Genomic DNA, 19,779 nt, shown 5'->3' with positions numbered 1-19,779 from the left:
TACTTTTTCCCCTTTTTACTTTTTTCACATGGCAGGTTCTCTATGAGAAAACTGACAATTGAGGCTCATTTTAAGCTTGGTGGCTTTCTCTTTAATTCTACACACTCTTATCTAGCTTTATTTTTTAATAATTAAAGTTCTTGTAAGACTGTCAGGTGATGCAACATTTATGTAACTATGAATAGGAAATAAAACTGCCCAGGTGCTGAATTTCAACATGAAATACATTACTGAACATGCTGATTTGAATTTTTTTAAAGATGAAATCAGTATTTGTATACACATTCTCAGATGACTTGATTAAAGTAGTATGTGACAGTGAGAAAATCCACCATGGTATCCATCTTGTTTAATGTAATCGCAATTCTTCATCAATCTGAACTGTTTGACTTATCATGTTGATATAACAGCATTGTTCACTTCTCAGGAATGCTTGAAGAAACATGCAAATGCTTCCCATTTGAGCCATACTGTCGTTTTTGGCTTACTGATTTAGTAGGGTGCCCTGCCCTTTAATATTCAGCCATAAACCAAAGGGATGGATTTATAGACCAAAGATTTTTTTCTACCTTACTGTCTCTGCATTTTTGACAGCAGAACACGGCCTTCCTTTCCTGCTTCAACTTATATTCATGCTACAGTGGTTAGTTTGCCATTTTACTTGTCCTTAAAGGAATGCAGAGCAGCATACTAGAATGAATTTACTCTTTGAAAATGTTTTTCCCTTGCTTGACTAATTCTATACCATTCAGCCTCCCTTTCAGTTCAATACTCTCTCTCTAAATTATTTTCTGTGCTCCACCTACATCCTTAGTTTGTGAGCTATGATGTTTAACAATTCTGAGTCAGTAAGAGAGGAACAGGGAAGTAGTCAAGAGACTCCAACTAAGAGGACACCTAATTGATTATGCTCACATTGGTGATATGCAAAGATTTGTCAATAAAATACAACAATATTAAATGATCATCATTGAATGATTTAAGAAGATTTCTTTTGTTTTACTGCTTTTTTTTTCACTTTCGTATGTTGAACAGCGCTAGGTGGCTGACTAAGGCTGCGATTATATAATTTTCCTTAATACTACTAGTGAATCATTACCAGTCAAAAAAAAATCAAAGACAAATTGTCCATCAAAAGATGTCCATTTTTATAGTGGATTGAGTTCTTTAAGAATATATAATGGATTGCTATACTGTCTAATATTACGTGAGTGCAAATTAGAAGGGGCGGGGGTTGCGGGGACTGGCAGAGTGGCCGCACCTGGGCCTCTAGAGGTCAGGTTTTGGTGGATAAAAGAGGCATGAGTGGGTGAGTGTAGGTTCTCAAAATAATGTATGATGATGTCTGGATAATAGAGTGTATAAGTGTTGAAATTTATCTATAAGCACCCCTACCCCCTTGCACAAGGTTACTCAAGGGGCCCGTTGATAGTCATTGCACTCGGGCTCTGTTCACATTATTTCCCCCACTATTACATGATATTAAAAGATGAAAGCAAATGTCATGTTGCTGACCTCTTTTGACGTGTGTTAAAGGATTTAAACATTGAGGGAGATATGGCTTCTTGGGTTTTATGTAATAGTGTCGAAATAGCCATTTTTTTCCATGGCATTTTGGACACCTTTTTTAACCATAGGTAAAAAAGTTACTTATACTGTACATCTGATGTGGGATGTTATAAATACAGTATGTCTCTTCGTCTCCTTGAATTTATTCTGCTGGCGTGTGACGCTGAGTTCATTTTTCTATTTATTTCCACAGCGCTGTTCTTGCCCCTTCACATAAAGATAGTCCATGTCCGAGCGTGTCATTTTGTGATGGATCGTATAGTCCACTTTGCTTAGCAAGAGAAATTGGGCTGGAGAAAAAGAAGGAAAAAGAGGAAAGAAGGGGGACAATTCAGCCAATGAGCAAGGAAGAAGAGGGGTGCGGTGAGGTGCAGAAGTGAAGGACATGGCAGCTAAGCACTGGCCAAAAAGACTGTGCTGAACACCTGCTCCTGTCTCTGTCGCTCCTTCAACCTACTCATTACCTGTCAATCTATTACAAGGTTGCCAGATCAAATATTTACAGATGCCAGGACTCGTACAGTGAGAGAAAAATAGTGGGTGGGACAGTAAGGAATGAATGAGGAGCAGACAGAGGCAAAAAAGTAAACAACACAGTTAAAAAAAAAAAAAAAAGTCAGATAAAAAATGTTACACTGTATAGGTTTTTCATGTATTGTCACTGCACTCACAACCAATAGCTAATGCACCCATTCACTTACAAATATTCACTTCTAAAGTTTGTAATTTTTAGAAGCTTTCGATTTTTTGTTGCCCCAAACATTGAATAAGCGGCTGGGCAGTTTGGCTTTAGGTACTTAGCACGTTAAATTTCAGCCATCAAGTACTTGTGCGCTTTCAGAATTTGGTGAATGTAAGTATTCATTCATTTTCTGAATCGCTTATCCTCACAAGGGTTGCAGGTGTGCTGGAGCCTATTGCAGCTAGCTATGGGCACCAGGTAGGGGACACCCTGAATTGGTGGCCAGCCAATCACAGGGCAAGAGGTCACAGACAACCATTCAACATTTTCACCAGTCAATGAAAAGATACCATGTTCATGGTAATTTTATTATTCATTCTTAGTCATGTAGTTGTTTTTCTTGTCATTACAACCCACTCTTAAGCACTCTGGCCTTTGATTGATGCCTACATGTAAATGATCACAATTCTCTGACAGCACTTCAGTTGGATGCGGGGCCTACAGTTTCAGATTACAGTGATAATACAGTGAATGTAGCTGCAGGTGGACACCCCCTCTCTGTGTTTTGCACTCTATGGAAACACACTGATGTGTTTTTCATAGTGTTCGTGCATAGATTTGTTTTGTATGCCTATTTGCACACCAAAGACAGAATGAATGTGTGCTTCAAAAGCCAAATGAGTTTGAGCTATTCAAGGTGCTTTAGTGCACACATGAGCAGTCTGGCCCCAATATTTCCCCACCCACCCTTTGCTCTCCTCCCACCATCCTATGTCCTTGTTTTCCATTCTTTCCACAGCTCTCCTACCTCTAGGTCCCTGTTAGTGTGTGAGCTGTGGTGATTTACGGTAATTATCCATCGTTGGGTCATCTATCAGGCTGGCCGTTGCTAGGAGATGGAAGCAGCTGCTGCTGGCTGTTGTCTTGTCATGGATTTTGTATGTGTGTCATTTGGTGTGTGTACTTAATATATGTGTACGGTCCATGGGATTTGGGTGTGTGCTTGAGGGTGTATTTGTTGTGGGCGTGTGTGATCAGGTGATGCAGGATTTAAAAAGGTGCAGGTGGTAGTAAAGAAAGGAGTGTGCAGACAAAGGGGAGATTATTCAAACGAGGGAGATTTAGGTAATGATGGAGGTCAGAGGTTGGAAGGTGAGCTATGAGTTTGTGTGTGTGTGTGTTAGAGGTAGAGCGAAAAATACACAGATGTCTATGTTTGTGCAAAATGTGTGTAAGAAATAAGATCTTAACAAAAGTGGCTACCTTTTAGATACACCTGTTAGGTCCAATGACCCTAAATATGCTCTGTCAATTTTGTTTCTTAGAATAATTACTGGTAAGGCACACGGTATGTGTTCCAGCCTTTTAATTTTTCTGAGTGAGAATCTCAGTTTTGGCCTTTATGTGTGGCGTTTCCCCATGTGCTTAAGTATCCAATTTCCTCCCCATGTGTGCAGAATTATACATTTAATTGCTTGGTGGCTCCAAATTGCCCATAGTGTACCCCTTTCACAGAAAGTCTGCTGGGATAGGTTCCAGTCCCCTGAATGGGAAAAGCAATAGAAACCTGATGCATGTATTGATGGTTACTCTGTGGTGTAGAATTGCACAGCATTTTATGTAATATGTTAGTTATCATATGTAATAACGTGATTTCTACATCACCTTAGCCTATTACCTAAGCAATTAATGTACATTATCATAATTCAATATAGTCAAAATGACCATTATTATGTTTTTATGTATATACATACTATGCAGACAGTTAATTAGTTGTATTGAGTGTTGTATTGCAGTTTTGCTGCGACTGGTCTCCTCACACTTCTAGGGTTCAGTTCACCGTTGCTGTGTTGCGTTTGCATGTTCACTATGTGGTTTTCTCCGGGTACTGCAGTTTCCTACCAAGAATATGCATGCTGCATTCATTGAACACTCAAAATTCACCATAGGTATGATTGTGAGCGTAAAATGTTCTGGAAAATAATTCTGTTTCTATCCATCCTTCTGGTCATAGCCAGCTGCTATAGGCTTCAGCAGCCCTATGACCCTTAGGATAAGTGGTACAAAAGATGAATGAATGAATGAATGATTGTTTTGTGGCTGTTCCTAATGAAGTGTCCAAATCAACTGGGAGTTGCCTTTGTAATCACACAGATGGTTTCAGGATGAGGTCTCCAGCGTGGGACCTATTGCTTCCATTTGCTGCTGTAATCTGCCATTTCCCATTGTGTTGATGCTGCTTCAGGGTACATAACTTATATAAAAGGAAGCAGACATAAATTCAGTTATATAGGCCTAGGCCACCAAAAGGTCGGAGGCGCATATACTGCAAAACCATTGTGAACAAGTCCTACCTCAAGTTTATAAATGATTTTAATTATTACTATTTTAACATATTTTTCCTAATTTATTCGGTATTCAGAAAGTATCTGTATTAAGCGACATGTCATATCACAGTATAACTGTAAGTACAACATCCAGTCTTCCATACCGACCTAATTAGCACCAGTTAGCATTTGTCACTGTGTTTATGGGGGAGATTAGGAGCACCTCTCAATTAATCTGCAATCAGTCTGTTTGTTAATTAGCTAACCTGTTCTAAGTGGCCTTCGGGGCTCTTGTGTAATTAGCTGAGCTGCTGGGAAGAAGGCCTGCATGTTGACATTGACCCGAAATGCTCTGTGTGCACACATAGCACGTATGCATATCCATCCATTAACTCACCGAAACAAAAATACGGTAGCTCCAAACCACCTGTAGAAATAACCTTTAAGAGAGACAAATGCCTAAACACTTATTTAAAAAAAAATCTTCTGCTTCATGCAGATGTTCATATTTATGCGTAATTATGCTCCCAGTGATTACGCTGATTATTTGTTTCACTCTACCTTAAACTTGCATCGCACCAAACCCTTCATTTGAATTGGAAAGTTGACATATCATAATTTCTTTGCACACATACTACTTTCATTCTTTTTTAAGTGCAAATCATGCCCACCGAATGGAATATCTCTATTGTTCTGTCAGTGTTTTTTTCCTTAGTTCACATCAAAGTCATTTGTTTACTCTGCCGCCTCCTGACATTGTCTGTGGTAATTAAAGGAGAACCCTTAAATTTATGGTTTAATTATACAAGCCTTGTTATGCAGAGAAGACCAGGATAGGCTGATATGCCCAATGAAAATAAATACATTCCTCAAGGGTTTATTGAACCTGCATTTACATTTGCAATCGTTTCAGCTGTTCAGGTGTGCGCTACTGCATTTATGTGGTTACATGCATGCCTGTGTGTTTATTTATGTATTGCCCTGCTGTGGTTCTGTACATTGTGAGAGGGAGTGAGAATGATCATGTAGAAAAAAAATAAAAATAAATAAATAGATGAATTACTATCGATTGCTGCTGGTTCACTGTATTGATCCCCAGCATGTTAAAGCCTCCTGTACGCCATAAAGAACACTCAGTCAGTGTGGGCTGGAAAAAAAGACTCTTGCCAAACTGACATACAGCTATATATATTGTCAATACCTCCATGGGTTGTTACTGCATGCGTGTGACGAAAAGAAAATACATAATGTTTCTTGCAGCCTCACATCTATGTGTATGTGCCGCTTGTGTGCACGTGTCATACAGAGGTTCAACTGATTATTGTTATAGTTGACATTATTCCTCTCCATTGACGTTTAAAGAAGTAAACCGTTTGCTAATCATGTGGTTTTGGCATCTTGTCCTCCAATTTAAAGTGGACGTTTGGCTTGCTGTCTGTTGTTGTCGTGATATAAACCGCAAAACGATCAGCAAGATGACTGACTCATATTACAATACACTCACTATTCATTCTTGTGGGCCAAGAGTGCGAAAACGAGATGGTTGCGCACAAGAATCATGTCAATGGCGAGGAATGAGGACAGCAAAGCAAAGTAAAGTTTTATCATAATTATCAAAATCATTGTATCATTTAAAACCATATTTCTTTTGGGACAAATATAATGATGCTTGCAAATGTCGATCTTTAGAGTAATTCAAAAGTTGATGTCAAGCTATTTCCCAGCTTCATTTTCATAATAACCAAAATCACCGAAGTTGTGAATTTCTCTACATCAATAGCTTTGGCCTTCTACTGACAAAGACAGTCATTTTAGGCTTCCATGTTTTCCTTTATGTCTGTTAGTCACATGATACACCTATATACATATGTATGTGAAAAATCCTAGAAATTGAAGAAAACAAGTTTGCCTCTTTTTCCGTGGTTGTGTGTGCACGTGCCCTCTGTAATTGAGAGTGATCTTGGCCAAGGCCCACAAGCTGCTTCTCTGAACCGATCTTTAAGTTGGTTATAAATAGTACTTACTCTATAAATAAGACAGCGGTATCTTTCACACTTCTCTCATGACTCTCTCTTCCTCACACACAAACATACACATACGCTAACCAGTCTGACACGGATTCCCCATCTGTATATACGCACACAAAATCATATACACGAGTAGTGTACTCAAAGGCAGAGCTTTTGTTAATCCATACCTCACTTTTTAGAGGTCAGGTGGAAGGGTGTCTGTGGGACATATTGATGTATTTACATGAGAGCGTGACCTTTACAAGCTTAGAGCTGACTACCTGTCTGACCTACGACCCCTCCTGCTTAGCCTACAGTCATGTATTCCCAACATTAAGCCCCAATGGATACATTTAGGCATGATGCTTTTATTCAAGGTGAGCAAGTAGCTGATGGAGGACTTTCCCATAGCAGTATTAAGGCAGCTGGTAAAGATATTGGACTGGAGCCACACTAGGTGTTTTTTTATCTTTTAATTTCTGTTCTTCTTGTTTACTATAACAGAATTCACACAGTTTCATTAGCAAAGTGTTGGCACTTTTGCTTGGATAAATATCTACCAATAATGCAGAATTTCTTCAATAATCCTATTTGTACCGTGCTTATTCATATTCAGACACCACTTTTTGTTTAGATTCATTATGCAGCCCTATGTATCTGCAGAATAACATGTCCCATCTGCTGCTATCTGCTGAGCTCAATTCAGGCTAGAGGTGTTTTGAAATGGGCTGGAAAAAGGAGTGAGAGATAAATTAGTACATTGAGTTGGAATACTGCAGCAGTTATTTAAGGCCCTGTAGGTGCTGCCTGGGCCATATGCTCCCATTATTCCACTTGGGGGAGGTTCACGTGAGCACGTCTGGGGGAGTGGAAGGGTTTCAGGATATGAAACAGGAAAGGATGGTGTCTAGTGACTCAAACAGAAAGATACCAAGAGATGTTACCGAAAGGTGAGCCCCCACAATGCCAAACTCCAGGAATACATTTTAAAAAAATCAATAAATAAAATGAAATTAGTTGAAAAAACTGGGAAACAGGATAGAAGAAGACCACTCAGATGAGAACGAATTAGTAAATGATCGCCTTCACCCTCAATAACTAGCTCTTTCTCTGTCATCTTTGCATAATTCAGCTCTTCAACTGTTCAGCTATGACAGCATATAAAACATGAACTCCTGAACTTTTATTTTCTCTGCGGTTGGTGTAGCTCAATCATATCCATATCTTCAAAGAGCACTGCGTTATAGGCAAAACACACGGGAGGCGATGTGCAATGGTGAAATGCGAAAGTCAACGCCAATGAGCTGAACACATGGGGTGCGACGCGGCTGCACGACAAGCAAAAACCACAGGCACCGTACTCTGCCTGAGCTTCATAGCTTGTCTATGATTGGATATGAATTTGAAGGGACTGAAGGGAACTTGTGTCTTTTTTTAATTGAAAATTTTCTGTGGCCGAAGGTTTTGTGGGAAATTAGAGAGATACACTGTTTAAACCTTTTTCATTCATTTTCTGAAATCCTTTATCCTCACAAGTGTCGTGGGAGTGCTGGAGCCTATCCCAGCTGACTTCGGGCATGAGCCAGGGGACACTGAATTTGTTGCCAGCCAATCGCAGGGCACGAGGACACAAACAACCAGTAATTCTGACCCGCATACCGAGGGGCAATTTAGAGTGTCCAACCAGCCTACCCTGCGTGTCTTTGGAATGTGGGAGCAAAATGGAGAAAACCCATGCATGCCCGAGGAGAACATGCAAACTCCACACAGGTGGACTGACCTGCAGTTGAACCCAGGACCCCAGAACTGTGAAGCTGGCGCGCCAACCACTCATCCGATAAATAAATAAAAATAAAGTAACGATCCTGGATCCACCCCATCTTACAAACTTGGATGGTCAACCGCAATGTAGAATACCATTTTTTTTCATCTCATAGTTTAAAAAAATCCCAGAAAACATGGAAAAAAAGTAGTATAAAGTATGTGCTGATTGATATGCTAAAATGAGGCTCTGTTGACAAAGCGGCGAACGTGGATCTGATCACGGTTTAGTCAGTGTTCTTGCACGTAATTTGTCGACCAACAAACCCATTGCTGATTGGTTGTAGTGATAGGCGACAGAAATAGAACTTAGTGCACACGCACTATTTGTCGCATGTCGCGAAGATCGCCCCCCTTCTTGCGGTGCTGCCATAGAAAGTGAAATGAACGTGAGTGACGCTGCCTCCCGTGTCTTGCCCATTAGAAATGGTGACGCATTTGTGTCTTACCTATTGCTTCCATTATACAATTTATTGAACTTAGTAATGTGGTATAAGTTTAGATATCGTAATGTAAAGTAATCGCTATACAACATTTAAATCCCTATCCAATTGAGTATTTTAGTGGGGTGAAACATATACATTGATGGCCTTGTCTTAATTCATTCAATAGATTTACAAACTTAATGGAAAATATTTCTGTTGCATGAATGACATTAGGTGGATACACCAGGTAATTATAACTATATTATTCTTAATTTTTCTTGGATTTGAACAAACATTTTTTTGTTGTCCACAAAAATCTTCAAAACAATTTCATGACGTTGGATATATTACCACATCACACATGGCCATCTCTCACCTACTACACTAATGGTTGACGGAACAGTAGTTAGTAACCAGAGCTTGAGGGAACAAAGCTCAGGTAAAGCTTTGTTATGTTCTCTATGTCCCCTTCTCTTGTGGTCTTCTGCAATCGCCTGTCAAAATTAGGCTTGTGTTCCTCAGCAGGCCATGACTCTCATGTTAGCCGCTTCACGGGAAGCACATCCCAACATTCCCTCTGACACGCCGGCAGCAGCATTACCATAATTGGCTTTTCTACATGACGGGACAGAGGAAATAATAATGTCATTTTATTTACAGCCCTCTTGTCCCGGTCCGAGAGCAATCACCCCTCCCCACTGCTACACTCTCTCTTCTATCTGCCATCCAAAACTCCTCCTCTCCATCTTCTTCTTTTTTTTTATCTCATCTCCCACTCACCCCCTCCCTCTATTCTCTCCGTGCAGCCCCCGTCTCATTCTGCCACAGCGTGTAGGTCAAACGATGGCTTTTTGATCAGCTCCTGTCCAAAACCATCAGTGTTGAGAGGCACGTAATGGAGAGCTGGGTGACAAACAGAATCTGGGGAAGGAATAAGACTGCCAGTTTCCTATTAGGGACCAGCCTAAACGGTCCTGGCCATACACCCAGCACACACACACACACACACACACACACACATACACAACCACCTTCACCATCATTCTTTTCCACGAACCCACCCTTGCACTGGCTAAATCATATGAGTGAAAGGGCCTGTGATTGGACATTAGTACTGCAAATGACTGCTGTGATTGCACCCTCTTCCCAAACGCACATCAAATAAATAAAGAAATGTGTGCAAATAAATAGAATAAGGTGTTTGAGAAACAGAGCTGGTGAGGATAGGCTGACTAGTTTCATTTCTTTCTTTTCACTCTTGTTTCATCGCCTTTCTGCCTTTCTTATCTGGTTAGTTTGGCTTTGACAGTGGCCAAATGGTGAAGCTCCGCGAGCCTGACAGGGAGTGTTATTGATTTAACAAACAAGCTGACACTACGAAGAAGGGAGAAAGCAGGGGGAAAAAGATAGCAAAGTTTTGAAAAGTAGTTATGTGCTGCCACGCCACTCTGCCAAAATACAGATGTATATTCTGCTTTTATTCAAGAACCCAGTGGTGGTGTAGTGGTCTGAGCGTCCCACTGCCCTTGTGCTGGTCCGGGTTGGATTCCCACATGTGGGGGTCGTGTAAGAAATCCGGCATAAAACTTGGGCGCCAAATCTAATGGCCGATTCTATGGGTTTGCTGTGGTAAACCCTGAGAGGATAAGCTGAAAGTCCACCACTCTACTTTTCAATCAAGTTACGAGAAAGTTGTTGCTTTAAGGTGGATAATGTTTTAAAGACGTTCTCTACCCAGGGTCAGCCATGTCCCAATGTGACGCCCAATCGGGTGTACTTTTTTAGGAAACATTTAGAGTACATAGCCGAGCTCAGACTGCCATGAAAGAATTTGTCACGATGGATATCAATGCCATATATAATTGTCTTCTCTTATTTTGAGTAATAATTTTCAGCCACTTGAGAAGTCACACATTCTTCTTTGAGCCTCTTATAGCCAGTTATCCTTTTGTCCATTATGTAGGAGAGACATGAGAACCTACTTTCAAGCTTTGTAGTGTGTCAATCCATTTGTGCATTATGCTTTTCAAGTGCTTCTTCACAACATCCGGAGTGCCTACTAAACGTTTTTAGTACTTATTGTATTTGATACCTTGCTTTATTAAGAGCATATGAACGATATGTATAGATGAGTGATACACTGAAATGCTAATATCTTGCTGCCCCGGTGTGTGTTGTTGCCACAGGGCTGGTGGCGGGGCTTGATCGCTCCAGTTAGTGACAGTGAGTAGTGGCATTCTCCTGGCCACGCTGCCGCCTGTCTCCTTGATGGCGGCACGTTCTCTAGCAAAAGTGACAAGCGCTTTGGTGCCCGTACAGATGGCGCCGCTCACAGCTATCACCCTCGCTGCAACCCAAACCACCAGGGATGCCAGCCCTGGCCCTCCCTTAGCGCGTCCACTCCTTCCTACTGCTTCTGTGCCATCACATATGTGCATCCAGGACACAAATTTGAGGTGGTGGTGTCGGGGTTAATTTGATTTCAAGTTAGAATCACACATCTCTTCAAGTAGCAATGATTGAAGCGACACGTTTGATGTGAAGCTCTTAATATTTTTACCTCCTCATTGCCAATTCAGATTTCAGCATCCTGTCAGACGCGCATTTCAAAGGCAAGGCAGTGATCATTTATTTCAGGCTAACTTTAACTGTGTTTCATCGCTAATGTACATTTATGGTTTGCAAAACAATCTGGATACTGGCTATGATTTTTACAGATGTCTCTCTCTGCCAGTCTTTTGTCTTTGTGCTTTTGATAGCTCCCTCTTTGGTGTTTCCATGACAACATGGCAGGACAGGAATTGATTGACAGGGATCGTCAAAGGGTTCCCTGGCGACCTGCTCATCGCTCGAAGCCCCTCCTTATTGCAGTCTGTGTTTTGTCACTCATCCACAGATTTTTCGCCTTTGCTTTCCTGCTGTGATTTCTGTATTTCCAAGGATTGGGGTTTAGCTATTTTGGGGCTGCAGCTAATGTCAGTGACTCTGCTAGGTTTTTGTTACTGTACATTTGGACTCCTGACAAATGGCCAGCCATTCTCCAGTATGCATTGTATTTAGATGGCGGATATGAATCCTTGTGCTCCGGAAGCAGGTTTGTGTAGGAAGGAGACGTTTGCAGATGTGTTGGAGAGAGTACATCATATAATGCTAATCTGCTGTGTTAGGGATTTTCAGGAGTTTTAGAAACTGTCTCAGTCTCAGTCTGTCAGTGGGATTGAAGCTCAGCCAGGTTCTCCTGTAGTGCTCTCATTTCACTGAAATCCTGTCAGGCATTGGGGTGGGTTGGGGGGCGGTAAGTTGCTCATTTAGAGAACGGTGTATCAGCAGCACACTGCACACTCGATTTATAGACAATATTAGGGTTGTAGTCTTGTTTGCCCTGTAAGAGCATCAATGTATGAGCTACATTGTGAAGGTGAGCGTGCCGGCTAACGTGCATTCCCAAACCGATGCGCTCAAATGCACATCATCACATAGTCACAGTGCACGGTGCAGCTGCCTCCCCCAACTCACCCACCCATCTCCTCTCAGGCAGCAGTAAATGGTGCCAGTGTATATATATCAGGTATTATGCCCACTTAGATTATGATATGACAGGTTAGCGTGCCGTTTGAAGTTGACAGCACATCTGTTTCATCAGGAAAGATTGATACTGGCATCTAGGACACACATCTCACCATGCAGGAAGGAGATAAAGGAAGAAGCTAGGGGGCTGTCTTTCCTGTCTCCCTGCCTCTCTCACCCTCATTTTTTCCCTTACCTCCCCCTTCTCAAAAACCCAACATCTCCTGATAACTCGTTCTTCATTCTCACACCTACTTTCATTCACGTTTCGCCCTAACCTAATGTATGTGTGTGTATACATATATACATATATATATATATATATATATATATATATGTATGTATATATATATATATGTATATATATATATATATATATGTATATATATATATATATATATATATATATATATATATATATATATGTATATATATATATATATATATATATATATATATATATACATACATACACATACATAATTGTCCCTGTCCTCTAACTTGTGTACTTTAATATTTGATCATTTTAACCATGTATTGTCTGTGTACCCCACATTCTCCCTCTTAACTGTCACTAGCAGTCTGATTCTAAATAGCTTTTTTTTGTCAGTTTCTGTGCTTATTATCTCAAATGGGGGTGACCTTTAGCTTGGTTGAGTGGGTTAGAAAAGGCTGCCATACCTTCCAATTAGAGTTTTTTCCCTCTTTCTAGATCAGTTGCATAATCTTAACATTTGAGGAGTTGAACTTCATGGACTGGATGATTGAAAGGCAATAAAGCTTAGTGCATAGTTAAACAAAGAGTGAAAAGGGGAGTTGGACATACAAGCATGCAACTGACTAACAAGGCCAAACAGCCAGTCATTTCCCGGGAAACATGAGGCATGTGTGAAGGAACAGGGAGTTGGGTAGGAAAAGGACAACTGTCAGAACCACAGTGATTTATAGTTCCCTTGGAGGCTTTTTTCACCACACGCTTTCAGAACCACATGTGTGTAAAAAATAAAAGCATGCATGCATGCTCAGAGCCACAGATGTACAATAGCAGTGCTGAAGTATAGAAGACCTACATTTTACAGTGTTAGAATGCTTCTGTCAATGTGTAGAAAATCTTTACTTTTACGCTGCTGATCTATTTTTTTTCTCCAACTTGTGTCTTCTGTCTCTGCTGCAGCGTACATGCCCGAAGATGAACTTAAGACGCCCACTCAAGAGGAGGAAGAGCACCTCCAGGATGACGGACTCTCGTTAGATGGCCAGGACACTGAATTTCTGTGCAATGAGGAAGAGGAAGATTTAGAAGGAGGCCAACCACCTAGTTACAGAGACTCTCCTCTCAGCAATGGCACCAATCCTGATGCTGGCTATGGGTCCCCGCTGAGTGATGCCAGTGATCGACTTACAGACTTAAAAAGCACCTCTTCTCGAGATGGTCACGAGAAAGAAGGCACAAACTTGCCTTTCTCACCCAACAATGGCCTATCTTTCCAAGATAGCTTGGCTCAGATGAAAGCCGTCTATGCAAACCTCATTTCAGATGCCTCTTGGTCCAGCATTACAATGGATATCATGAAAGCCAAGTCTGCTTCAGCTGGCAATGTCAACAGTACCCTCATCACTTCAGAAGCTGCCACTTCAGCACCAGCTCCTACAGCAACAACAACGACCACAAACAAGAGCAACGGGGTCAGCATAATCACTAGTCATCACAATGGCAAGAGTGCTAGCACCACCGGCAGTCACACTGGCACCTCAACTGTTAACACAAATGGCACAGCAACTAGCTCTGCTAGCATCCAGAATGCAACAAGCAGCAGTGGGAGCAATGTTGGAGGGACTAATAACGGCAGTGGTGTGGCATATGACTGGCACCAGGCAGCACTTGCAAAGACACTTCAGCAGACCCCCTATCATCTCTTACCAGAGCCTAGCCTTTTCAGCACAGTGCAGCTCTACCGTCAAAACAATAAGCTGTATGGTTCTGTCTTTACTGGTGCAAGCAAATTCCGCTGTAAAGATTGCAGCGCTGCCTATGACACTCTGGTTGGTTTGACAGTCCACATGAATGAGACTGGCCACTATCGAGATGACAACAAGGACAAAGAGGAGGATCATGGAAAGCGCTGGTCAAAACCCCGCAAACGCTCCCTGATGGAGATGGAAGGCAAAGAAGATGCTCAGAAGGTGCTTAAGTGCATGTACTGTGGCCACTCATTCGAATCTCTGCAGGATCTCAGCGTCCATATGATCAAGACCAAGCATTACCAGAAAGTGCCTCTCAAAGAACCTATGCCAGCTTTGGCCACCAAACTCGTACCCACGTCCACTAAAAAACGAGCAATGCAGGACACCATTATTTCCCCTTGCTCCCCAGAGTCTGTCCATCCTGGTGGTGGAGGAGGCAATTTATCACTTGGTGATGTTTGCAAAGATCCAAAATCAGCAGCCAATCCGTATGTAACTGCAAACAACCGATATGGCTACCAGAATGGGGCCAGCTATACATGGCAGTTTGAAGCACGGAAAGCTCAGATCCTGAAATGCATGGAGTGTGGTAGCTCTCATGATACACTTCAACAGCTTACTGCTCACATGATGGTCACAGGTCACTTTTTGAAAGTCACAAATTCAGCATCTAAGAAAGGGAAACAACTTGTGTTTGATCCAGTGGTTGAAGAGAAGATTCAGTCTATTCCACTGCCACCTACCACCACCAGACTTCCAGTTCCTGGAGGTATTAAGTCCCAGCCTGTGTCCCCTGCCCTCTCCTCGGCCTCAGAGGAAAAGAGGGAAGTGAGTGAGGATGAGAAAGTTGAAAGTGGGGAGCCAGTGGAGAAAAAAATCAAGGAGGAGAGAGATGATTCGGGTGAGAAAGTTGGGACTGACACCACGTCATATAAATATCTTCGAGAAGAAGATCTGGAGGAAACTCCTAAAGAAGGTTTAGATATTCTCAAATCCCTTGAAAACACAGTGTCAAGCGCCATTAGCAAGGCTCAGACAGGCACTCCTACATGGGGTGGATATCCCAGCATCCATGCAGCGTATCAGCTTCAAGGTGCTATAAAGAACTCGACTACTGTCCTGTCCCCTACCATCCAAACTGTCCAAATGCAACCGTTGTTTAACAGTGGGCTTCGGGGGCTTATGAGTGACCCAAATTCAGTCATCCACTCACCTCGGAGCCCACCTTCTCCAACTCCGCTCAGGAGCAACGTCACGGCCATGGAGGAGTTGGTAGAGAAAGTGACAGGGAAATCTACCACTGTGAAGAAAGAAAAAGAGGAGAAGATGGTGACCGTGGACCGAGCCCGACCACCTTCATTGGTAAAGTCCCCCTCTCCTGCATTGAGAGAGCAGAGAGAGCAAGTGGCCTCTCCAAATGGTCTCATGGCAGGTAAGGCTTCTGCTATGAGAAGCATAAGCCCAGGCAGTGAAGAGTCTGATCTTATCTGCAAGAAGGAGCCGAAAGAAAGTCTTGTGGATGTCTATAACAATAATTCAAAAAACTGTCCGGAAGTGTGCCAATCTCCAGTGACTAATGGCAACAGTCTCAGCATCATTACTGATCACTCACCCGAAAGTCCCTTTATTAACCCTCTCAGTGCACTCCAGTCAATCATGAACACACACCTGGGTAAGGCCTCCAAACCAGTGAGCTCAGCTGCAGACCCATTGTCAATGCTTTACAAAATCAGTAACAGCATGATGGAAAAGCCAGTCTTCAACCCATCACATCACAGCAAAACCGCTGAGCCCGTCAATCGTTTTTCTCCATATGAAAACAATGATCAACCCATTGACCTGAGTAAAAACAAGTCTACCACAAACACTATCACAAACAACAACAGCAGCAGTAACATGGCCAACAATATTGTAAATGGCAACAAACCTATTATAGCCATGCCTGAGACGGTTTCCTCCCCTCTGAGAGAGAACGCTCTTATGGACATCTCTGATATGGTAAAAAACCTCACCGGAAGACTGACTCCTAAATCGTCAACACCTTCTTCGATCTCAGAGAAATCAGATGCTGATGGCAGTGCATTTGAAGATGCCCTCGAGGATCTCTCCCCTGTGCAAAAGAGAAAAGGAAGGCAATCCAACTGGAATCCCCAGCACCTTCTTATCCTGCAGGCACAGTTTGTCTCCAGCTTGCGGGAGACGAAAGAAGGGCGTTACGCTATGACTGACCTAGGTCCTCAGGAAAGGGTCCACATCTGCAAGTTCACAGGCCTCTCCATGACAACGATATCCCACTGGCTAGCAAATGTCAAATATCAGTTGAGAAGGACTGGTGGCACCAAGTTTCTCAAAAATATGGACTCGTGCCAACCTGTGTTTCTCTGTGGTGACTGTGCTTCCCAGTTCAGGACTCCCACCTCATATATCAGCCACCTGGAGTCTCACTTGGGATTCAGCTTGAAGGACTTGTCCAAACTGTCAGCTGAACACCTACGGGAGCAGCAGGCTGCCTCGAAGGTGATCACGGACAAAATGACATTCACCAGTTCCCTGTCAGCCTTGACTACGCCAGAGGACGACATTGGCTCTGTGTACCAGTGCAGACTTTGCAATCGGACATTTGTCAGCAAACACGCAGTGAAGTTGCATCTCAGTAAGACCCACGGCAAGTCTCCTGAGGACCACCTGGTGTTTGTTACAGCTTTGGAGAAACTAGAGAAACTGGACAAAATAGAGTCAGTTTAAGGACGCCATCAAGGAGATGAAACATTGACAGTTATAGAACTGACTAGAATTTCATTGCACTACAACATTGTTCACAGTTACTGCACTGGGCCGAACTGAGCCAACAGAGAGAGAAAAAAAAGTCTTATTTTCTGTTGTAAGGAATGCCTGACTGGACCATGTTGATTTGTTTTTGTTCTTTGGCAAACTTTTTTTACACTCATTTCTTAGGTATTTATATACTATTTGTCTGATTTGTGCATGTATTTTAGTGAATCAAGGTTATACAAAGGATTTTAATGTTCTCATGGCAAAAAAAAACAACTGCTGTGTTAATGCTAAAAGTAAAAATTCATCGGAAGAATGGAAATCTTTACAATACTTGACATGGAGAAAAAAATTTAATGTATAAACCAAAAATAATTAAAGATACCCTGAAAGACTGAAGTAGCACCTTAGACCTTTTAATTTTGCTTTGTAAAAATATTGATAATTTTGGGTTCCACTTATTGAAATGTTTTGAAGAAGAATGGCCTGCTTATTGTATTAAAAATATTATATGAATATTTGAAACAATGGAATTACTGCGCCCATTGCGTCAACAGTGGCCATTGTATGCAATTTTGCTCTGAGAAAAAAAAACTTTCCTTGTTGTGAAGTATCATCTTTTGTCAAATTCAATTACTATGATTGGTTTTGTTTTCTTCTCAATGTTATTCTTCTTACCGGTATTGCTTTCAGCTGTAAAGAGAACAGTTGTAAATGATTACCAGTGAAATGTCAGTACTCCCATTAGACATCTCTCATTATTTGAAATGACTCAGCAGTCTTTGTATCTTAAGGTCTGTGCATTCTCTAACTTTTTATATCATCATTTTATATACTAAAATGATTGAAAAAAACACATTCACACACACCCACACACAAACAGATTGTGTAAATAGATATATGCTGTAGAGTTACAAAGTGTCTTTTTTAAAGAAAATACAAATTCAGCTTCTTTGACTTGGTTTACAGAAATGACTTTAATTCTATTTGCATCCGATTTGATGCATGAAATGGTGTGGAAAATAAATAAGCGATGCACAATGACTATACATTTCAATGTTTTATCAACAATATTGTAAAAACAACAAAGGAAAGTTTTTAGCGCTGGTTAGATTGTTTTGTTCCTTTCTCAATTGTAAAATAAACTCCAAAGCAGTTGTTAACAGTCATACATTTGTGGTTGTGTTCATTTGTCATTTTGATGCATCAAGTGAATATCGAAATGCTTTGTAGCATCCTCTGTGCTTCACATTAAAGCAATCACAACAAAACCCAGTCTAGACCAGTGTAGTACATGACTTTTCCTGTTTTTTTTTTCAGTTCCAATTCTTTCCTCACTCTTGCTCCTCGTGTTGTGCAACACGTCTATTTTTTCTTGACCACTTTTAATAGAGAAGCAGAACTGATGACAGAAATGCAGCATACCACCATTGTTAATAATAACGATAAAGATGTTTGGAATGATACGCCAGTAAAGCTGCCAATTGTGTTGCAGGAACTCATGCCTGGCTTGTGACTAACCTTTGAAGGAAGGCCCTGTTCTGTTTACTAATAACAGTAGTATACTTTATCCTGGGTTACTATCAAATGAGTGTTTGTGTTGTTTGACATCATCTCTTGACTGGTGACATATAACCAACCAAAAACATTTTACTTACTCTGTTCTACTCTCTAATGTGTTTTTATGACAGACATACAAAAATGACAGGACACACCAGTAACTTGTACTGAGAGCTCAGCTTACAAAATTAATTGGTTAATATTTCCCAATTTTAAATAGTTTTAATAATTAAATTAATTATCTATTTATACATACTATACAACTATCTCTCTCTCTCTCTCTATATATATATATATATATATATATATATATATATATATATATATATATATATAGAGAGAGAGAGAGAGAGAGAGAGAGAGAGAGAGAGAGAGAGAGAGAGAGAGAGAGAGATGTATCTCATTTTCTGAACCACTTCATCCTCATTAGGGTCACAGTAGGTACTGGAGCCTATCGCCTATCCTAGCTGACTCCGGGCCTGAGGTGGGGGACACCCTAATTTGGTGTCCAGCCAGTCGCAGGGCACAAGGAGACAAACAACCATTCACACACACTCATACCTAGGGGCAATTTAGAGTGTCCAATCAGCCTACCATGCATGTCTTTGGAATGTGGGAGGAAATCGGAGAAAACCTACGCAGGGGAAAACATGCAAACTCCACACAGGTGAACCGACCTGGATTTGAACCCAGTCCCTGTGAGGCCTATGTGCTAACCACTCACAACAAACAAAGCACATGCACATAACACACGTCTGAAAACTTTCAAAATTGTGAATTCAAAATAGCTTAGCATTAAATAGAACTTGAAATATCAGTCATGTATGGATAGGAGGGCCTGCTTCTTCATTTCATTCATTCATTGATGTTCCGCACCGCACATCCTCATGAAGGTTCTGCAGGCTGCCAAAGCTTGTCCCAGCTGACACTGGGCGAAAGAAAGAGTACACCAAAGACTGGTTGCCAGTCAGTTGTAGGGCACACAGAGACCACACAACCATCCACACTCAATCATACCATCACAAGTGGGAAATGAGCATGTGCCTGCTCACACAGAAGTCAGGCGAGTGTACCTCTACAGC

At 41.4% G+C, this 19,779-nt stretch overlaps 1 protein-coding gene across 2 annotated transcripts in view; it reads left to right on the top strand.

Annotated features, from left to right (window-relative positions):
• Positions 1–18,306, top strand: part of LOC144072730 (teashirt homolog 1-like) — a 38,865-nt gene extending 20,559 nt beyond the window's left edge. For both annotated transcript variants that reach the window (XM_077597988.1, XM_077597987.1), the window contains exon 3: positions 13,575–18,306. In XM_077597988.1, the coding sequence (XP_077454114.1) occupies positions 13,575–17,110 (3,536 nt within the window). In that variant the 3' untranslated portion in view covers positions 17,111–18,306. The remainder of the gene's footprint in view (positions 1–13,574) is intronic.
• The last annotated feature ends 1,473 nt before the right edge of the window (positions 18,307–19,779 follow it).

Source organism: Stigmatopora argus, chromosome 4, assembly GCF_051989625.1.
Source record: "Stigmatopora argus isolate UIUO_Sarg chromosome 4, RoL_Sarg_1.0, whole genome shotgun sequence".
NCBI lineage: Eukaryota > Metazoa > Chordata > Actinopteri > Syngnathiformes > Syngnathidae > Stigmatopora > Stigmatopora argus.
Note: the sequence above shows the minus strand (reverse complement) of the source record. Positions and strands in the feature narration are given on the sequence as shown.